The sequence below is a fragment of the Vicugna pacos genome, chromosome 10, assembly GCF_048564905.1.
Source record: "Vicugna pacos chromosome 10, VicPac4, whole genome shotgun sequence".
In the NCBI taxonomy this organism is placed as follows: Eukaryota; Metazoa; Chordata; class Mammalia; order Artiodactyla; family Camelidae; genus Vicugna; species Vicugna pacos.
This window is the reverse complement of record NC_132996.1, coordinates 5944492-5965718: the sequence shown is the minus strand read 5'-3', so window position 1 is coordinate 5965718 and position 21227 is coordinate 5944492. Positions and strand designations below refer to the sequence as shown.

General features: G+C 38.9%; 1 protein-coding gene across 2 annotated transcripts; it reads left to right on the top strand.

Annotated features, from left to right (window-relative positions):
* Positions 1–5124: 5124 nt before the first annotated feature.
* Positions 5125–21227, top strand: BIRC3 (baculoviral IAP repeat containing 3). 2 transcript variants are annotated; one of them, XM_072968902.1, is made up of 9 exons: positions 5125–5259; positions 8635–11716; positions 11992–12091; positions 13706–13784; positions 14594–14642; positions 16220–16462; positions 19678–19932; positions 20231–20272; positions 20543–21227. In XM_072968902.1, the coding sequence occupies exons 2-9, from the start codon at positions 10864–10866 to the stop codon at positions 20734–20736; spliced, it is 1815 nt and encodes a 604-aa protein (XP_072825003.1). In that variant the 5' UTR covers positions 5125–5259; positions 8635–10863; the 3' UTR covers positions 20737–21227. The 2 variants fall into 2 exon arrangements, with proteins under 2 accessions (XP_072825003.1, XP_072825004.1); XM_072968903.1 differs by lacking the exon at positions 5125–5259 and adding an exon at positions 5329–5722.

Here is a 21227-nt window from a genome sequence, read left to right as displayed (position 1 = left end):
TGTCTAAAATCATCAAAAAGCATATGAAAATAGATTCAACATCAGTAATCATCAGGGAATTAAAAATTAAAAGTGTAATGGAGATACCACTACATACTCAAAAGAAGAGGTCAAATTTAAAGGTTGACAGTAGTAAGTCTTAGGAAGGATGTTCAGCAACTAGAATTCTAATATTTTGCCAGTGAGTGTGTTAAATGGTGCAAGCACTTTGTAAAAGTTTCTGGTAGTTTCTAAAAATAATAATAATAAATATACACCTCCAATGGCAAGCCCATGTTCAGATATTTATGCAACAGAAATGAATCCATAGATTCACAGAAAGACTTGAACTGAAATATTCATAGGTTCAGTCTTCATAAGGGATCAAACCAGGAAATAACGCAAATGTTTATCAGCAGGAGAATGAATAAACAAACTATGGTATATTCAGCCAGTGGAATACTACTTGGCAATAAAAAGAACAAACTACTGATGCATGCTACAATGTGGATGAAATTAAAAATATGTTCCATGAAAGAAGCTTTATGAGTAAAATCGCATTTATATGAAGTTCAGAACAGACAACCAGATTTATGGTGATAGAAATGAGAACAGTGGTTGCGGCAGGAGGATGAGGGATCTAGGTGGGTATTGACTGGAAAAAAGGCATGAAGGAATTTTCTGGAGTGTTGGAAAATGTTCTTGATCTTGACCTGGTTGCTGGCCATCCAAGTATAATTTTAACATTTGTTAAAATTCGTAACTATGCTCAAGGTGGGTCTATTTTGGACTACGCAAATTATATGCCATTAAAATACTGTCAGGACAAAGAAATCAAAAGTAAGGGCAAATTTCATCACACTGAGAACAGGTCTGTCTACAGTAAAAGCTATTTCCTTGTTAATTTCCTTATTGGCGCTTGTTCAAGGCTGATCTAATTGTATTTTATTTGAAAGATATGAAGTTGTCAACAGTCTTAGAAATCCCCAGAATTTACAATGACTCTCCATATTTACTTTGGGAATAGAATGGCACGTTCCCTTTGGTAGGTTTCACTTTTACTTTCAATTCTAGATTCCTGGGGATACTCTTTACCTATTTCTTTAATGAAAACTGTAAAAACTTAGAGTGAAATAGCATTAAGCTGGAACTGAACTTCTTACAGCATGATTATTAGGTGAAATTCCTTCCAGAGAAAGAATATTTTTTATAATGATTACCCTCAAGGGAAAAAGTACTTTAAAGTCGGTTATTTAGTAACAGGATATTGAGAACACACCACTGTTAAGAGTTACTTAAGTTCCAAACCAGGGATGGGGTAGAAAACAGTTTTACACACCTCTCACACTTGCTTGCGCATTGAAAGCAGCAGAAAACTGGCAAACTAGAGAGATCAGTGCCATCTGTGTCTGCCTTGTCACTTTCCTCAAAAATTTCCTTGCTTAGCCCTATCTCTAAAGAGTATTTGGGGAGAAAATATATTTAAGGAAAGTTGGATGCTGGGAGGAAAAAGGGAGGTTTTGCATAAAATATTTGGGATAGTCAAAGAGTTAGAGGAAAAATGTAAGGTATGTTACACTATTAAAATTTTGAGTGCAGGTTTGGCATAGAGAACGCCCAAGCAGAGAGACTGATTCCATTTTTGTCAGTCATATTTTGAGCACCTTCTGTTTGTAGATACTAGTGCTAGAATAAGGTAGTGAACAAAATGTATACAGTCCTTGATCATATGCAACTTAGAATTGTTACAGGAAAACAATTACTTTTAAAAAATCAGTAAGTAGGGGAAGGTGTATAGTTCAAGTGGTAGAGAGCATGCTTTGTATACACAAAGTCCTGGGTTCAATTCCCAGTACTGCCTCCAAAATTAAATAAACTTAATCACCTCCCCTATCACCAAAATTTAAAAAAAAAAATCAATAATTAAAATTGTGCAAAATTTTGCAAAGGAGACACTCCAGGCCCTGACAGGTCTGATTCCAACTCTTACCACTAGTTTGAAGAACGTGGGAATCCTAGTCAGGTCAGGATTTCTTAGGCCATGCTCTTTATTTTGGATTAAATGTTCCCTTGGACAAATCTGCCAAGTCTTTACAAAGATTTAGCCATGGGTAAGTGGGAACTCTAATAGCTTTAAGGGAATTAACGAGCTAATACTCAATTTCCACATGTAGTTTTTCCTAAAACGGATCTGCCTGAAAACAAGAGCTGTCACGGTTATTCTGTCTTCTCCCCAACCTTTGCACAATGATTCTCTCTTCGTAAAAAAGGCAGGCCCACCTCTCACCCATTTTGGGTTTTAAAATTGTATAGTATTGCCCCTGGATATAAAATCTTCCTGGAGGATTAGAAATAACTGGTATTAGTGTTGAGAACATAAATAACTATAATATCTGAGTCTAGAGTTATCAGATAAAATATAGGTCACCCAGTTAAATTTGAATTCCAGCTAACCAATGATTAATGTATTCAATGAATAACGTATTGCATGGAACATATTTATACTAAAAAAGTATTTGTTGTTTATGTCCAATGTAAATTTAACTAGGGGTCTTGTATTTTAATTGCTAACTCTGGCAACCCTATCTGGGCTAAAGTCCTGTGGTTTTCCAAGTCACTGATTTCAACAAAATTGAATTGTCTACTGATAACCAACTGTATTTTAGGATTAAAGGATCACTAATTTGAGGGCTATAAAACAGTTGTGAAAAATTGATACAATAATATTTCTTCTGGGCCTGTCTACTTATTTATGTGGAAAAGATTTTTCAACACTTGTAATCTTTAGAAATGAAAAAAAAAAGGAACAGAATCTATGCTGAACCTATAATATTCTAGAAATAGGTAATATTCATGAACATACACTTGAACAAATTGTTCAAATATACACTGCAACCCATAAAGATTGTATTTACAATAGAATTTTACTTGTTATCTTTACTAATTATCAACATTTGTATTTATATGGTTCTGACAATTGTGGAGTAAGTACTGAAAGTAATAAATAAAAATGAAAATGCAATCAAGGGAAAAATTTTCTTTAACACAGCCTTATGATCGCAGGAAAAAAACCTTAAATTTCAATTAAAAATATATTTCCAAGTACATCATTTTTCTTTTTCTTTTTTAATTTTGGAGGGGAGGTAATTAGATTTTTATTTATTTATTTATTTTAATGGAGGTCCTGGGAATTGAACCCAGGACCTCGTGCCTGCTAAGCACATGCTCTACCACTGAGGTACATCTTCCCCGCTAAATTTCAATTGGTACACACATGTTTCAGAAAAATGTGCCAGAGCAATCATAAAGATGCCCATTATAAACATATATTAAAATTCCATGGGGGAAGTAGAATATTCAAGGACAAAAGGCAATGATACGGTATTTCCAGTTATTAAAGAAGAGCCGATGTGTTCATGATGAAAGGCATCGAATGGCTATGGTATTTACAGTTCATCGAATACATTGAAAAGAATGCTGATCTATTTTATTCTACTACATTGATGTGTACATTTTTTAGTTCCTTGGCAATGACAGTAACTTTTGCGTTTTAATGTTAAGTTAAAAATGTGTGGAGGAATATAGTGAGTATACGATCAAAAGTATCTAAGGACCACAAAATGTTTTCCATCATCCTTTGAATAAAAATACTGCAAGCCATATCATTAAACAAAGAATGCTGTGTCCATCAAGTCATCAGCTGCTACCGCCAACTCAGGATGCAGACAGGCAGGCAGCCTGGCCTCTGCAGCCGCCCCCATCAGTGTCCCCCCACCCCCACCCAGGGGACTCAGGATATGGAAGAACAGGACACTGGCCCTAGATAGCTAGGTGCACATCAAAGGAAAGATTACAATAAGCCGAGACCTTTACGACTTCCCATACATAGAAAAGCACTAAATTCCTTTGCTTGAGCTATCTGGTTTTTTAATTAACGGTAATCTTTTGATGTTCCGACTACCTGGTCTTTGTTGTAAAAACTCTATATATCCTGCCTCCTCCCTTACCTCTTCTGAGCTGTTGCTTTGAGTGATCTGAGAGGCTGTCATCCTGGGCTAGAGGGGTTCAGGTCCTCAGAAATGTCCACTGAATAAAACATCTCTCTCAACTTTAAGGTTGTGCAAGTTATTTCAGTTGACAATCTCAAAGGTGAGTTGAAAATGGCTTATAAAGTTTTGAACTAAGCAGGCTCAAAGATGGATTGAAATCTCCACAGGATAGGTAAACTTAATCTTTTTTGACATCATTCTAACTGGAATCCTGATTGCTGTGGGCAGCCTGACCCGCCCCATCCAGCACATTCTGAATGTACTGCCTTCTTGTTCCACAGGATGATGAAGTCCTGAGTAATACTATGGGTTCTGTCTTTGGTGCCCAGTATCCTGAACTACTGGAAGACAGGAAAATCAGATGAGCTCTTTCAATCCATCTGTCACCCTGTTACTGTCTTTAGATAAATGTGCTCAAATTTGCTGTTTAGACAGGGAATGTTGAGGAAAGTACGGCAGTGCAGTTGGACTCAGACTTCACGTTTGCATGACTGTCATCGTCACTTAAGACATCTCCTCTGTGAGACAGAAGGCTAAAAGGAGGAATTTGTTTTATAGCCAACTCCACCCTAGTTATAAGAACAACCAACCCAGAATTTTTTGCACTATAGGAAACTGATATGGTAACCTCAAACTCTTAAAACTCTAAAAATAAGCTGAAAAGGAGAATCACGTGATTTTTTTACATATATGCTCTACCTTCTCAATTAGAACAAAATGTAGTAATTATCACAAAGATTTCACAAAGGTTTGGATTTTTTTTTTTTTAAATACGTGGGAGATGGACCTTTTCCAGTCAGGCTAACCAAAGATCATCTTCCCCTCACGGATTATCAAGATTTCCTCTGGCCCACAAACAATAAAGCAAAGGTCTTTCTGTAAATGCCACTCAGCTACGCCCCGGTGAAGAAACAGTCACGCTTGTAGGGTCATGGAAATCCCCGAGTGGGTTTGCCAGGCCACTGATTAAGGGGAAGTGTGTGTGGTTATTACCGCTGGAGTTCCCCTAACTCTTAAGAGGAAAGCACCAGCGCACATGCAAACCGCTGGCAGGAGTGCGGGCCTCGCGGGGTGGGGGGTGGGGTGGGGTGCGGGTGGGGAGAGCAGGCGGGGCGAGGACGATAAAAGGCAGCGCGCGACTCCGGCCCGCACGGAACGGCGCGGGCGGCGGGTGCCCTCCGTGATCCTGGGCCGGGACGCCGTCGCTGGCGCGCACCCGCCTCGGGCAGCGGTGAGTGAGCGCGCGCGCATGCGCGTGTGTCTGCGCGCGCGCCCCCCCGCCCCGCCCCGTCCCGGCGCGCGGGCCTCCCGCGCGGGAGGGAGCGACGTGTGCGGCCGGCCGGGCGGCGCGCGGGGCCGGGGCCCCGGAGGGCTGGGGCGCGCGGGGCCGCGGTCACGAAGCCCGCTGGAGGGCCCAGGCCTCCAGCCGACCGGGGAGGGGAGGAGAGCGGGAGCGCGCGCGGCTCTTCCCGCGGGTCCCCGCCGCCGCGCAGACTTGCTCCCCCGCCCGCTGGGCCCCGCCGCCCTCGCAGACCCTCGCTTTCCGTGTGCCTGCCTGCCTGCCTGCCTGCCTGCCTGCCTGCCGGGGCTGCGGTTCTGTTTCCCTTTCAGAGTGAGCCGGGGGAGGGGGCAGGCTTTGGCAGGTGCTTTAATTAGCTTGCCAGGAGGTGTCACCGGGCCGTGGAGGGTGCCAGGTATGCTTCCGGACGGGGCCGAAAGCGGAGCTTGGGCATGGGAGGGACTCAGTGAAATCTTTATCTGATGGGCAGATGGAGGAGTGTTCCCAAGCGATGGCAGAAAGAGCAGACTTTTGGTGGTTTTACTGGTGATCCAATGGGAACCCTGCAGTGCTGTTAATCTAGTTAGTAAAGGGCTGGAGCTATTTACCTGGTGCTAATCTAACAGTAACAGTAACTTTGTTTGCTATTATTTATTGCTGACATTAGGTATCTCTAATACCTACTATATTCTTGGACCCCCACGCCCACCCCCAGAAGACTGTGTGTGTTTTTCAGGTTTCATGCTCCCAGTCCCAAGAAGCAATTACCTAATTTATCTCTTTCGGCAATGAGGAAACTCAGGCTCAGAGAGATTTACTTGCCCAAGGTCACACCTCTGGTATGGGGACACTGAATGGTACTGGAAACCCAAGATATGTGACTCCACAGCCTGGTATTAAATCATCACTGAGCAGACTTTGAAGTCATACATGTATGTCCTTAGTACCATGCAAATGAGCGCGCTGTGGTCCTGGGGGGCTCAGTCAAGTTTGCTAACATTCTCTTCTCAAGGAAGAGTCTTAGTGTCTGCATTATATGCCACGCTGCATGGATGCTGCAGGGACAGGAAGGCTGGTAGAGAGCTGAAATGTAGTTCTGCTGTGAAGGAGTTCACAGACTAGGGGGAGGCAGAAAGAAAAGGCACACTTAACGTCCAGTGTCAGAGGCATGAATGTGCTAAGTGCCCAGGAGGACAGAGATACCCAACATCCCTGGGAACAGGGAGGTTGCCTGCTAAAAATGATAGGGTAAGAAGAGACGAGGTTGGGGACTTGACCCCATTGGAAAAGGAACTACTAGAAAGGAAAGAGGAATTCCAGGAGAGTGGTATCAGAAGCCAAAGAACTAGAACATTTCTTAGAGGAAGTGGGCCCCAGCGTCAGGTGCAAAAAATTCCACTGGTTTGGGGGAAGAAACCATTGGTGTTACTAATACTGAGAGTGGTTTTAAGTGTTGCTGGCTGAAGTCAGCGGTCGTGGGAGACTTCAACTATAGACACTTGTTCAATCCACTTGGCTGTGAAGCAAAGATGAGATAAGGATAGTTGCTAGAGTGGAAAGTGGGGTTGAAGAAAGGTTGGTTGGTTGGTTTTCATTTGAAAGCTGAGACAGGCTTAAGCATGCTTGTTATATTGGAGGAAAAGAGAGTAGGGTTGGGGAAGGGTTAGCTCAGGTGGTAGAGTGCAGTGTTTAGCATGCATGAGGTCCTGGGTTCAATCCCTAGTACCTAATTCCAAAGACAAAATTTATCTCCCTTAGCCTACAAAATAGATAAATACAATACTAAAAGGCAAGTAAGAGAGTGAGAGTTGGAGAAATGAAGAGGGATGGGGTTAAGAGCAAGATTTCTGAAGCCAGTGGAGGAGGATGGGATTCCATGAAACTGCAGTCCCCCTTAACTGCGGCAGCAAGTGCGTTGAGTGAAAGAGGCATGAATTTAAGAATGTGAAAGGATTACTACTCAGGGATGTCTCTTTTCCCTTGAGGAATATAAGGCCAAACAGTCTACTGAAAGTGAGATGGGGAGTAGTGGAGGAGAAATTGAGGGAGGTGTTGAAGGTGTAGGACGGCCGCCTAGGGCAGTGGGCCAGCTAGGGTGAGGTGGAGTTGCTCAGGGATGGTGAAGGCCAGCAGAGGTGGAGTCTGAAGTCATGCTGGCGCGGTCTGCAAGGATACAGATTTTCCCCAGCAGCGTTTAGAAGTCTAGGTGTCAAAATTGTTGGGACAGAGTTTGAATTGATCCAGGGTTGGCATCTTGGCATATTTTTATATATTTATTGTACAACTGTTACCTACATTTCTACAAACATGCCTTATTTCCACACCATAGCTTCTTTCGGGTGAGGTCTGTGGAAGGAATTTATAATAATCAAATGCATAGGAGCCAGACAGGTGACATAAATGACCAAAGCTATGAGTGTCTCTTAAACAAAAGCATGCTCTGTGTACATTTAACATGTAGGAATAGCCTTCCTTTCCACAAGGAAATATGCTCTCATTTTTCTTAAAACACATGTCCCTCTTTGTCTACCTTTTATTTTTGTTACGTTTGATAGACACAGATATTAGAACAATTTCATTTTCTTTATAATTCTGCTGTTATAAAAACAATAGTGCCAGCTGAGTGACAAGTAGCAACTGATAGTCCTATATCAGAGTGCCAGACGGGAGCGCATGTGCCCTCTCTGAAGGGTACAGCCGGTGCTTGACACTGGGGAATTGTTGCCATGTAGAAGTATGGGCCCAGTATAGCCAACCTTCTGAGTTTTCAAGGGAAAGTTGGAATCTAGAATGTCATGGGAAATCTCTTACTTTTTAAAAATGTTGGTAATTAACTAAAACATTTAAAAATACCGCGGTCCAAGAAAAATCTTACTTGGAAAACTGGTGAAATTCAAATAAAGCATATAGATTAATAATCAGCCTTGTATCAATGTTACTGTCCTGGTTTCTATAATCTCACCCTGCTTATGTAAGATGTTAATTTGGGGAAAGTTGGATGCAGGGTACTTGGCAATTCTTATTTTTGTAAGTTTTCGCTAGGTATAAATTAATTTCAAAACAAAAAGTTAAAAAAAATTAACGAAATGCTGGAGTCCCATACTGTGCAAGCCAAGCATAATTCCTCTGCTGGCCACCAGGGTGAGCCTTCTGGTTTTTATCTGGGATTTCTTGACTGCTCAGTGCCTTGAACAGCACCTTGTACATGGTAGACATTCAGTAAATACTAGTGCTCTGCTTGGGGGAAAATGTTTAGAAAGGGATCATTGTGTTACATCTACGCATTATTTGACTTTTAAGACTGTCTTTTTTTTTTTTTCCTAACAGGTTTTACAAAAGAGACGAACTATTCTACTTCTAGATTTTTTTCCAGTTTTTTCCTATAAGTCAAAACATCTCAAAATGGAGGCCTAAAACTCTTAAAAGGGACTTAGTCTAATCTCCGGGAGGTAGTTTTGTGCATGAATAAACAAAGTCGTTAACTGGAGTTTTTGGTGTCCAAAGAATCTTAATTGTACAAATAGTATAACTATAAAGTAATAATAAGTTTGATACTGAATTTGACTTGTGGATGTAAAGGAGTGACTGTAGCTGGGACATACTGTTGAAGTTGTCCAGGCAGCTCTCTCACTGGCAGCTGTGTAGAACAGAAAAAAAGAACCTGTGTTTGGTAAAGGTTTAAAAATGAGTGACAGTTATCTGGAGCAAAGAGTCAGTGTTCAGCCCTCTGCTAAATTAGAGAAACGTGCATATAGAACCTTTGACATGTTAAAGGATTCCTGCAAGGATAAAGAAATGTCAGGAAGAGAACTTTTTGACAGGTGCAACAAATCTAGAGAAAATAGGAAAAATAACCGTGATGATTGGTAAGGAAATTAACCATTTATAAGACTACTGATATTTTAAAAGCCAAAAATCTTGTTTGTTCAAATGGGCTATTATTACCTCTGGAATGATTAGAATGAGAATGATGGCTGGATGGTTACATTTTGGTAAAGGAGCAAACTTAATTCAGAAAAAGAAAAATCACACAGCAACAGTAAAACAAAACAAAACAAAACAAAACAAAACAAAACAAAAACACCAAGAATGTGTTTATAACCATGCGTAAAATTTTTGACTAAGGAAAAGAACTGAGGTTAGACACAATTAACTCACCTTGGAGGGAATTAATCAGTGGTACTGAGATATGTTTCTCCTGCTATCTGGAAATAGGGCATTCAAGTCTGCATCAGGAAGCCCCAGCATTTGTGGGACCCAGGAATCATGCTTGCAAATCACTTCTAGAAAAACCATGAGCTGTTTATTGGACATTGTTGATTTTGGTGCATATCCTACTTACTAAGAGCTAGTTATCACTGAGAAATTCTGAATTTTGAGGTTTCTGCTGTTCAAAAGAAGTGGATTGTGACAAAGTAAATTTATTATTTTTTGTCATGATAAATTCTGATTCAAGGTATGCTGTGAAATAATTGGACCAAAGCCAATTTTTTTTGGTACTTTTTTTTTTTTTTGATTATCCATCTTCGCTTGCAGACTCAGCATTCTGACTTTTAGCTGTTTTAAAAAATAAATCCACTAGCGGGAGATTTGATGTTGGCTCTCAACAGCTGATCCAAAAAGACCAAGTGAGCAAGTACATTCATCTCTGATAATTTATTTGAAATAGAATGTTTAATTTGTTAAGATCTAATGATACCGCTATGACTAAGCAAGCAGGTACCTGACCATCTATTGGGAAGTAATCATTATTTAATAAATCTTGAAACCAAGTCTTGAGATGTATCAGCCAAACTCTTACTATTTAAGCTCTTTATTTGGAAGAAAATTTTAGATTGTTTTGTTCTTATTAAAATGATTGTAGGAAGAAAAATTACTTAATTTGAGCAAGATTTAGCGTATACTGTATTTCATTAACTAAGATGTCATTTGTAAAACGCACCATTATTTTATCTACCTCTAAGAAATAAAAATGCTATTAAAATGATATACCGTTAATTATAAGATTCCTCTCTGTAACAGAGATATTAAAACGTGCATCTTAGAATCAGTGAAACATGGTCTGAGGTGGGTCTTATGCCTCTTTTTTTTTTTTTTTCTGGCTGCCAAATTTCACAGTTTAAAAAAAAAGCAAATAGGAATGATTTGAATATTTTGTGCATCTAGAACACTTACACAGCATAGCTTTCTGCTGTGTGAGGCATTTTTTCTTCAGGCTGGCCAAGTGTCACTGAAGCATACTAGTGGAGAGGGTGACCCACCTGTGGAGATGCCTGACACTAAGTGGCGTCTTGATGACCTAAAGCACTATTCATGTTTACATTGTATGTATAAAGAGTATACAAAGGTGTAGATTGTACATAATTGTCCCTTACAATGTGTCAGTATAGAATTTACAATCTTGCTGTGATGAAATCCTAAATGCATAGAAGAAAAAGAATGACAGATTTCCTGTTCTAAGTGAAGATAATGAAATTAATAAAAAAAAAAAAAGCCATGCACAAAACTACCTCCCCAGAGAAAGGCTAGTCCCTTTTCCCCCATATCCGTTTTATTATGAACATAGTGGAAAACAGCATGTTTTTATCAAATTTGATGAAAAGTGCCAGCACATTTGAATTGAAATACGACTTTTCATGTGAGCTGTACCGAATGTCTACATATTCGGCTTTTCCTGCTGGTGTGCCTGTCTCAGAAAGGAGTCTTGCTCGTGCGGGTTTTTATTACACCGGTGTGAATGACAAGGTCAAATGTTTCTGTTGTGGCCTGATGCTGGATAACTGGAAACAAGGAGACAATCCGATCGAGAAGCATAAAAAGTTGTATCCTAGCTGTAGCTTTGTCCAGAGTCTAAGTTCAGTTAACGTTTCGGGAGCCACTTCTCAGCCTCCTTTTCCTTCGTCAGTAACAAATTCCACACATTCATTACTCCCAAGTTTGGAAAACAGTGGCTATTTCAGCGGCTCTTACTCAAGCTTTCCATCGAATCTTGTAAACTCTGGACCAAATCAGGATTTCTCTGCCATGAGGATGAGTCCCTACCGTTGTGCAATGAATACTGAGAAAGCCAGATTGCTTACTTTCCAGATGTGGCCATTGAGCTTTCTGTCGCCAGCAGATCTGGCGAAAGCAGGCTTTTACTACGTAGGACCTGGAGACAGAGTGGCCTGTTTTGCCTGTGGTGGGAAACTGAGCAACTGGGAGCCGAAGGATGATGCCATGTCAGAACACCTGAGGCATTTCCCCAACTGCCCGTTTCTAGGAAATCAGCTTCAAGACACTTCAAGATACACTGTTTCTAATCTGAGCATGCAGACATATGCAGCCCGCTTTAAAACCTTCTGTAACTGGCCCTCTAGTGTTTCGGTTCATCCTGAGCAGCTTGCAAGCGCAGGTTTTTATTATACGGGTAAGAAACTTAATCTGATAATGATAATAATAAAAAAAACAAGTATTCAACATGTGTTTTTAAAAAACCTTTTGTTTTTGGTGGGAGGTAATTAGGTTTACTTATTTATTTTTGGAGGAGGTACTGGGGATTGAACCCAGGACTTTGTGCATGCGAGGCATGCACTCTACCACTTGAGCTATACCCTCCCCCTTAGTTTTCAACATGTTTTATCTTATACATGTTAGTGGTCAAATCCTATGTATTCATCAGTTTGGGTCCAAACTTAATTCTAGGTAACAGTGATGATGTGAAATGCTTTTGCTGTGATGGTGGGCTGAGGTATTGGGAATCTGGAGACGACCCGTGGGTGGAACATGCCAAGTGGTTTCCAAGGTAATTGTTCTGAAATTTTCTTTGCGTGTGTTTATTGTGAGATGAGTTATGTGTGTTTATCTTATAGTCAGCTGTTACTTTATTCTGTCTTTGTTTCAAAAATACATTTCTAAATAACTTTAGGATGGATTACTAAGAAAAATAATTACTTTAAGAAATAGTTTGGGGTTTTTGTGTGTAATTTATATATATGTATATTTATATATCTTATGCGCATTATAAAACCCAAGTCACACATTGTAGAAAAGTACAGAGACGAAAATTAAAGTCTCCAGAAATCTCACAGTTAAAATTTTAGTGAACACCCCTCCAGAGACATCTCTTCATGCATATGTGCATGTATAGATACATGTGTACAATTTTACATGAATTAGATATTGCATGACCTGTTTTGTTTGGGTAAGGGAGATCAGAAGCACCAGGCTGGTTGCAATGTTAAATAGGGTGATCAGGGTAAATAAAGACCCATCTCATTTTTTTTTTTTTTAATTGAAGTACAGTCAGTTTACAATATTGTGTCAATTTCTGGTGTACAGCACAATGTTTCAGTCTTACACATACATACATATATTCCTTTTTCATACTCTTTTTCATTATAGGTTACTAGATATTGAATATAGTCCCCTGTACTATACAGTAGAAACTTGTTGTTTATCTATTTTATGGATAGTAGTTAGTATCTGCAGATCTCACCTATTTTGTTCACTACATAGTATTTTATTGTCATGGCTTTTTTTTTTATTGAGTTATAGTCAGTTTACACTGTTGTGTCAATTATTGTCATGTCTTATACTTTTGATTATTCTATGCTTGTTTACAGTGTCCCTTTTTAATTGAAATTAGGGAGCCTATAATTATATTTTTCATGGTCAACACTTTTAGTATCTTTAATGTTAATGACGAAACTTCATATCCTGACTTGTGTAAATTTTTAATGTAATACTATGTCTTCATTTATAGCAACATCACACACCCCACATATTTCAGATTTCAAAAATTATTGACGACTATAAAGAACACCTTACATAGACGTTTTTAAAAAGTTCTACTGGCTTTCCATTGTGGCAATTTTGTGGCTATATAAAACAGAATTGTAAATGAATTCATTTTGTACTTAAATTTGTCAATGGATATATATTATCTAGGAGCTGCCAAAGTTGTGAATCTCTGACTTACGTGTTCAGCTTCCTCATTCTTTCTCTCGCTGTATGTTTTCAGCTTTTGAACATACAAAGCCTATGTGTGAACAGTATCATTTATTAGGGAACTTTCTACATGTCTCCTTGGCTCGTTCTTAATGTTCAGAGTGTTTTTAGGAATCTTAGAATAGTTGAGGAGAGCGGCTGGGAACTCTTAAGTGGAGACAGCCTTACTTGTTTGCGGTGGACCAAGAGCCTCACGACTCTTGTCCACATCAGCCTTGTCGGGTTACCAATTACAGCCTCCTCTTCCTCACATCTTCTTGCCACTGACTGCAGTCTCGCTTACCTCTTCCCATGTGCTAAATGAATAATCGAGTGCTTATAACTATGTGTATGTTATTTGAAATACCTAGCAGTCTGCAAATGACCGGATTAAAATAACCCCCCAAACTTAATTTTGTTTACATTTTAGGTGTGAGTACTTGATACGGATTAAAGGACAAGAGTTTATCAGTAGAGTTCAAGCCAGTTACCCTCATCTACTTGAACAGGTAGGGACCAATTTTGTTGTTGTTGTTGTTTTAAATCAGTGGTTACATTGATTTTCTGATAAATTGTTTTCGGATAATTACAGAGAGTAATATTTAGTGAAAAGATAAGTGTTTCCTTAAAAATACGTTTTGTTTTTTCAACACCTAACATGATCTTAGAGAGTGCTGTTCTTTGGAAAATAGCAGATCCAGAATTGGAAACCTCCTGAAAAATAATACTTAAGTTATGTTTCTAAGCATTTCTCCAGTAAAGTTGCATTAAATTAAATTATTTAAGGAAAAAAATTGACTGGATAGTAGCATGTAATAGTGTTACTACATACATTTTTCTTAAAATTATTTGAGAATAATTGTATTGCTCTTTCTAATCTTCCCAGAGAAGCAAATAAGAACTTGCAGAATAGTTTGAGGGTCAAACGCATCTTAGCCATAGGCAGTGGAACTCATATAGAGTCCAGCTTATCCTGAAGGATCACCCAGAGGACCGAAGATCTTTGGGATGATAGACAAACTATGACTGTCTCATAGATCACTGAAAAGGTGTAGCCCTTTTCCAGCCTTAATGAAAATGTATTTTGTTAATACACACACACACACACAAACACACACACACACAAGGAAAATCCATGAATTTATGGCTTACACAATTGTTAAATATAAATGTAATTCTGCTTTTGACATAAAAAATTATGTTGCCAGTAATCCAGTCAGTTTGAAATGTATTGAGTAAATTTGGCCTTTTGATTTTTATTCCAGTTACACAGGACAAGGTATAAATTTTAATTTATATACTTTTTTTCTTTCTGTAGCTGTTGTCTACTTCTGACAATCCAGAAGATGAAAATGCACAGTCACCAAGTAGGTATAATGATAAATGACCACATTTAAATATTAGAACCGTTTGATATTGCTAAGGTTGAAAGTTGATGATGGTAATAATGTACATTTGTATTAGGATTTATAACTCATGATGCATTTTCAAATACATTGTTGGTATTTTTCAAACTTTAGTCCATATCTTAATTGCCTGAGGAACTCTAAAAAATATTACAGATTTCTAGTGTCCACTTCAACCCTACTGAATTGAATCGTAGTATCTAAGGGTGGGGCTTGAGCATCTTTGGTTTTACCAAACTACATAGATCCAGCCTAACCCTTGTTCTCAGACCAGTGTGGGAACAGGTGCACTGTGACGTGAGATTGCTCATGCTTTCTTTCTGCGAAGTGGGGAGGGTAGGAAAATAGCATTCTTGTTCTTCAAGGCTCAGAGAGGTCAAGCGACTCGTCCATCACCTTAAACCTGAAGGGTGAAAAAGCCAGTATGTGAACAAGCTCTTCTCCATTACTTAGTGTTCAGCTCAAATCAGTAAATATTTATTGTGCTTCGCTATTCGGAGGAAAGGCTAGAGAACAGGAGAAATGCAATGCCTGCTTTCCTGAGCTAGTGGTCTCAGGGACACAGGCAGATACACAGATTAGGGAACAGCATGGAACGTGAAGTGTGCTCTGAGCAAGCATGAGGGACAGTTAGCCCAGACTTGGAAGATCAGAAAAGGCTTTCCAGGGGAACTATTTGTCTTAGCCCAGAATCAAAGGGGAGAATAGGAGTTAACCAAATAACAAAGGGAGGAAAAGAGTATTCTAGGCAGAGAGAGCAGCTCCTCGAAGACCTAAGTGACAGAAGAGAACAGGCACATTTGAAGAACTGAACAAAATTCTGTATGGCTGGAAGTGGGATCTGCAAACATAAATGAATGAAGCAGGCTAGCTATAAGAGTGGTCAGCACAGCAGGCAGAATTTGACCCAAGAGCCATTCCCTTGTGATTTCTGGGCTGGATATAGAAAGCAAATGAGTAAGTGGCAGGAGATGAGGCTGAAGGGGTAACCAGGGTCCAGACTGGGTAAGATCTTGTAAGCCACAATTGAATGTTACCCTAAAAGCAGAGGAATTGTTGATGGGATTTAAGAAGGAGTCTGACATATTCCAATTTGTGTTCTTAAAAAGTTGTTCTGGTTACAATGTTGAGAATGAATTAGACAGGAACAATATTGTAGGAAGCCACTGCAGTAATAGAGGTGAGTAATGACAACTGGCCTTTCCAAAATTATGTGAAACATACTTGATCTAGAAAGCTCATTTGTTCATTCATTATGGGGAAAAAGGAATCTCAGTGCTGGTGAGGATGATTCCCAACATTCTGTTTCTTTCTCCCTCTCATAATGATGCCAGATAATGCATATTGTGTGTCTGAATGCCATATTCCATGTTCTTATTTTAATGACTGAGCATGTATATTATTTTAAATTTCAGAAAGTTAATACAAAATAGTGCTTACATATTTTCTGGGTCTTATGTTTTTGATATTGTAATAACCTGCAATCTAGAAAATATACAAACCATCCCAATGTGTGTTACATTCTTTATTCCGCTTAGTTATTCATTTTGGACCTGGAGAAAACCATTCAGAAGATGCAGTCATGATGAATACACCCGTGGTTAAAGCTGCTTTGGAAATGGGCTTCAGTAGACGGCTGGTAAAGCAGACAGTTCAGAGCAAAATCCTAACAACTGGGGAGAACTACAGAACCGTTAGTGATCTTGTGTTGGATTTACTTAATGCAGAAGATGAAATAAGGGAAGAGGAGAAAGAAAGAGCAACCGAGGAAAAAGAATCAGGTACACATATTTCTTAATACAGTCCCGTTTCCATAAGGATTCGATGTCACTGTATATAAGTTATTGAATAGATGCTCAAAGTTAATACAATCAGGTTTTAGATTCAGTATTCTGCAGTTGAATTCTAAAAAATTTCTTCACATTAAAATATTTTTGAATTGCTTATTAGTAAACTGAAAATGTATATATTGAGGAAAAGCATTTTTTTCCTGCTTTTTAAAAATTTCTGTTTTTACTCTAGATAGTTGACCGTGTACGTAATTATTCATGGCACATTTTTGATCTCAGACTAGTTGCTCACTCCTCTTTGCTGTAAATTGGGGTGGGATCAGGGATAATTATTAATTTTAATATTAGTGTAACAGTGTGTCTCAGCCTGTGACTGTAGATTAATGTAAAAACTGTAGCTAAGTTTCCTGTTTGCCCACGCAGAAACGGAGCTCCCCTTCCAGGTGTCCCTCTGTTGCTGAGGGGGAGCGCGAGGATACTGTTTCACATACTCTCAAGACAAGTTACGCGTGTCCTTCCCTGCCAGCTTTGTCTGCTACCTGCTGCCTCTAGTCTGTGCCCTTCCCAGAAACCTCTCCTCTGGCACATCCATTCTCACCCAGTTGTTCTGACTGCCATCATCCCTCAGGCCTAGACAAAGAGAAGTGTCCATCCCTCCTTTGCCACTCTTTCCCAAGCATGGACCAGATCTGAGTCCCTTCAACACAGCTGAAAACAGACAACAACTGTAACGAGCTCTTATGGAGATTTAGGGTTAACAGAAGGGCATCAGACCACAGATGGCGACTGACAACCAGAGCCATGTGTGGTCTCTCTGGGTGCCCCTAAGCCCATCCTCATGAACCTCTCTGCCAAGCTCCCAGTTCATCTCTCTGTGGCTCTGGTCAGTTTCCACAAATGACTAGGGAGGCTGGCAAAGCTCAGACCTCCATGTATCCACAAAGCCCGCAAAGAGAAAGATCTGCCCCATATCCTTGTCCAAGGCCGCCTGGGACCTCTTTCTTCCCAGGATGGTTGGTGGTGAGATGATTCACTCCATTCCTGGATTAACCTAACCCTGACCAACCAGACAAACACATCAGACTGTGGTAACACGGCCTCCTCTATTTACCAAGGTGTGAATTATTCAGTTCTACACAACCTCAGGACAGCAGCGCAGCGTTCATCTCTGCCCGGCCTAGTCAAGTTCTCTTTGTCATTGGGAAGTGAAGATGAGGCCGCGTGTCCTTCCTGTAGTCCTCTCAGTCTTAACCACTGGTCATTGAAGAAGAGCACTCCATCCCCACAATTGTTTGTAGACTCTATGAAATCTAAAGCCATCTAGCTATAAAATATTTCTTTTTCTTCCAAAAAATTTAACAAAGTTTCCAGAGATGACTCCAAGTCAACAATATACAGTAGCTTACATTGTCCAGAAGATCTATTCACTTCTCGGCTCACTGTTATGTCCATTGCCTAGCACAGTATACAGTCTGTGTTCAAGAAATATTTTTTGAATGACTGAGTTGAAATACTTCTGTTTACATTGCTGATTACTTTATAGTCTCCCAGAACAGTAGGTGAGGAATTTCTTGATAGGTGTATAAATAAAGAGGCAACTTAGGGTATTTTTTCCAGAATAAAAGAATAATATACTTCAAAGCTGTATTCAAGTCTTCACCTCTTACAAGCCAGAATACAGTCTATGACTTTGAAATGAGACTCTTTTCCTCAGCTACTGGCAACCCCATTTTAGAAATCTTAAGAATTGCAAAGAACTTATTGTACTGGGTTAAGTAAAATATAATTAGAAAAATAAAAAATTGAAAATTAATATGCTTCAAGTGTAAATTATATTTCAACTTTCTGATACACCACTACTTCTTTAGCACAGACTATTTAGCAGCATGTTAAGTTCTGATTCTCCTGTCCCTCTGGCTGGTAACTTCTTTGTTTCTGCTGCTCTTTAAATGGCTGAGGCTTGGTGGTTCATTTGTTCAGCAGGTGTCCTTGGAGCACTGACTTTGTGCCGGACACTGTTCCAGGTCCTGGTCCATCTCTCAGAGCTTCAATTCTCTTCAAAATGTGCACCTCAAGCCCTTTCTGACTAAGCACTAATTTTTTATTCCTTATTAAAGGGTTCTATTCATGGGCCCTATTATTAGACAGTCAGTTTCTGAAATCTGACAATCATCTCCCTCCAAATAATTCTTCTTTGGACAGCCCAACTTCTCATTATTTCATAGAAAAGCTTTATGGGTCATGGCAACACTATGTGATAAATTTTTATGTGGGGGAGGTCATCAGGTTTCTTCACTGATTTCCACATCGGGGAGGTACTGGGGATTGAACCCTTGACCTCTTGGGTGCTGAGCATGTGCTCTACTGCTTGAGCTATATACCCTTCCCCCAACACTATATGATAATTAATTAATAAACTTAGATGCATAAGTCATAGTCTAAAGAGATAATAAAATTACAGATGTAAAATATTTTTACTAATAGGTAGAAAAATTAGATCTCAAAAGAAAATAAAGTGACCCCATAGGACAGGAAGGTGTCATTGACAAGTAGGATTTACTTTTCAACGTGCTGTGAGTGCCTTTCTCCCCTTACTATAAAATGTTTAGGTAATGGCAACATCGTGTCTAATTTGGGGAAGTAATAATTCATAATTTCATCTTGAAATGGAATTTTAAAGAAATTTTATGAGTGAATGATAATTGAAGAAAAAATATTCTATCATTTTAATTCTCTTGCTTTTGCCTTCCCCCCATTTGACTAGACTGGATTGAAATTTCAGTTTTATTAGGTTCTAAGTTTTATTTGCTTAAGGGCTTAGCAATGTTGCAGAATGGTTGAGAGCACAGATTATGACACCAAATTGCCTCAGTTTGACTTTTGCTTGGTTGTGTAGCAATTTACTTGCCTCTCTATGCCTCTGTTTTCTCATCTGCTAATTCAGGGTACTGGGTACCTACCTCAGAGGGCTGTGTGAAAAGATGAAATAGTTAATACATGTAAAGTATCCATCAGAGTATTCCGTGTTATTTCTTATCACAAGTGGCATTATTATCAAGCACAAGGGATCAGGTCCCCCCGAACCTAGCCATCAGCGTCAGTGCCTAACTGATTATAAATTATGGCTGGTTTTAATTCAGTTATACGTGTAGGAAGTTTGTGGGTGGAGCCTGAACGTGACTGTGTTTGTTTTCTTTGCTGTAAAGGTGACCTGTCATTAATCCGGAAGAACAGAATGGCACTTTTTCAGAATTTGACTTGTGTGCTTCCAATCCTGGACAATCTGCTAACTGCCAGAGTGATTAATGAACAAGAACATGACGTCATTAAGCAGAAAACACAGACATCTTTACAAGCAAGAGAACTGATTGATACTATTTTGGTAAAAGGAAATTTTGCAGCCACCATATTCAAAAACTCTCTACAAGAAATTGATCCCATGTTATACAAGCATTTGTTTGGTGAGTGCTGGAAAACACTTTTGAAACTTTCTAAGTCAACTGAAAATATGCTCCTATCAATAATTTATGATTGATAGATCATTCAACCTAATGTATAAAATGTAATTGTACAAAATGAATAGACAATTCAATAGATAATTCAGTTGTACGAAAAGATTAAAGACTTTCATCGCCTTGACATTCTGCAAATTATTTATAGTATTTGGCCAGAGTCGAAATTGTTAGTGTAACTATATAAATTCTGTGACTAAATATTAACCTTATTTGCCATGGTAATGCTCTTTCTTTTCTCCCGCAGTGCAACAGGACATAAAGTATATTCCTACAGAAAACGTTTCAGGTAAAATAGTATTGATAATTTTTTTTCTTTTTTTCTCTTTTGTGGGGGAAGTAATTAGGTTTATGTATTTATTTTTTTAGGGGAGGTACTGGGGATTGAACCCAGGACCTCATGCATGCTAAGCACGCACTCTACCGCTTGAGCTGTACCCTCCCCCCAAAGTAGTATTGTTAATTTAAACCAGTAGAAAACATTATACTTTATTTTCCTAGCTTTTCCCTGGAGGAGAAGCAGCAAATTGCCTTTTATTAAAATATTTTTTCTTCTTAGATTTACCAATGGAGGAACAATTGAGGAGACTACAAGAAGAAAGAACATGTAAAGTGTGTATGGACAGAGAGGTGTCCATAGTGTTCATTCCTTGTGGGCACCTGGTAGTGTGCAAAGACTGTGCCCCTTCTCTAAGGAAATGTCCTATTTGTAGAGGTACCATCAAGGGCACGGTCCGTACATTTCTCTCATGAAGATCTAAGATTTTTGTCTGAACTTTAAAATTAATGGATTAAATGTATTTAATTTTAAGATTTATACTTATTTGGCTTCGTCAAGATTTTTTATTTATTTACAATTCAGAAAATTGTGTTTCTACAAAATATAAAGATACAAATATTTTTATATAAATCTAAAACATGAACATGCGTATTTTAGATAACAAGGGAATGACAGACTTTTGTTCTTGTGAACAAAAAATAGCAATAGCACTACAAGCACAATACTAAATAGAAATTTCAGCACTTTTGAAATTGGAAGTGTGGTAAAATTGCAGATTTTTGGACTATTTTAGAATTTTAAATATTTTGGAGTTGTATTAAGGGTCAAGAACATGAATTCTCTTTTTGGATCAATGTCATATACATAGACATAGAACGTCTTGATATTTGTTGAATGACATTTTGGGGACATGCTATTTTTGTAAAGAATTCTGTGAGGAATATTTTAATAAAGCAATCAAAAT

Excerpts from the sequence above, each read along its gene's own strand:
- BIRC3 (XM_072968902.1), top strand. The coding sequence starts at position 10,864 with ATGAACATAGTGGAAAACAGCATGTTTTTATCAAATTTGATGAAAAGT. Across the intron at positions 13,785-14,593 it reads ACCCTCATCTACTTGAACAG|CTGTTGTCTACTTCTGACAA; the intron begins GTAGGGACCAAT and ends TTCTTTCTGTAG. Across the intron at positions 16,463-19,677 it reads AACCGAGGAAAAAGAATCAG|GTGACCTGTCATTAATCCGG; the intron begins GTACACATATTT and ends TTTGCTGTAAAG.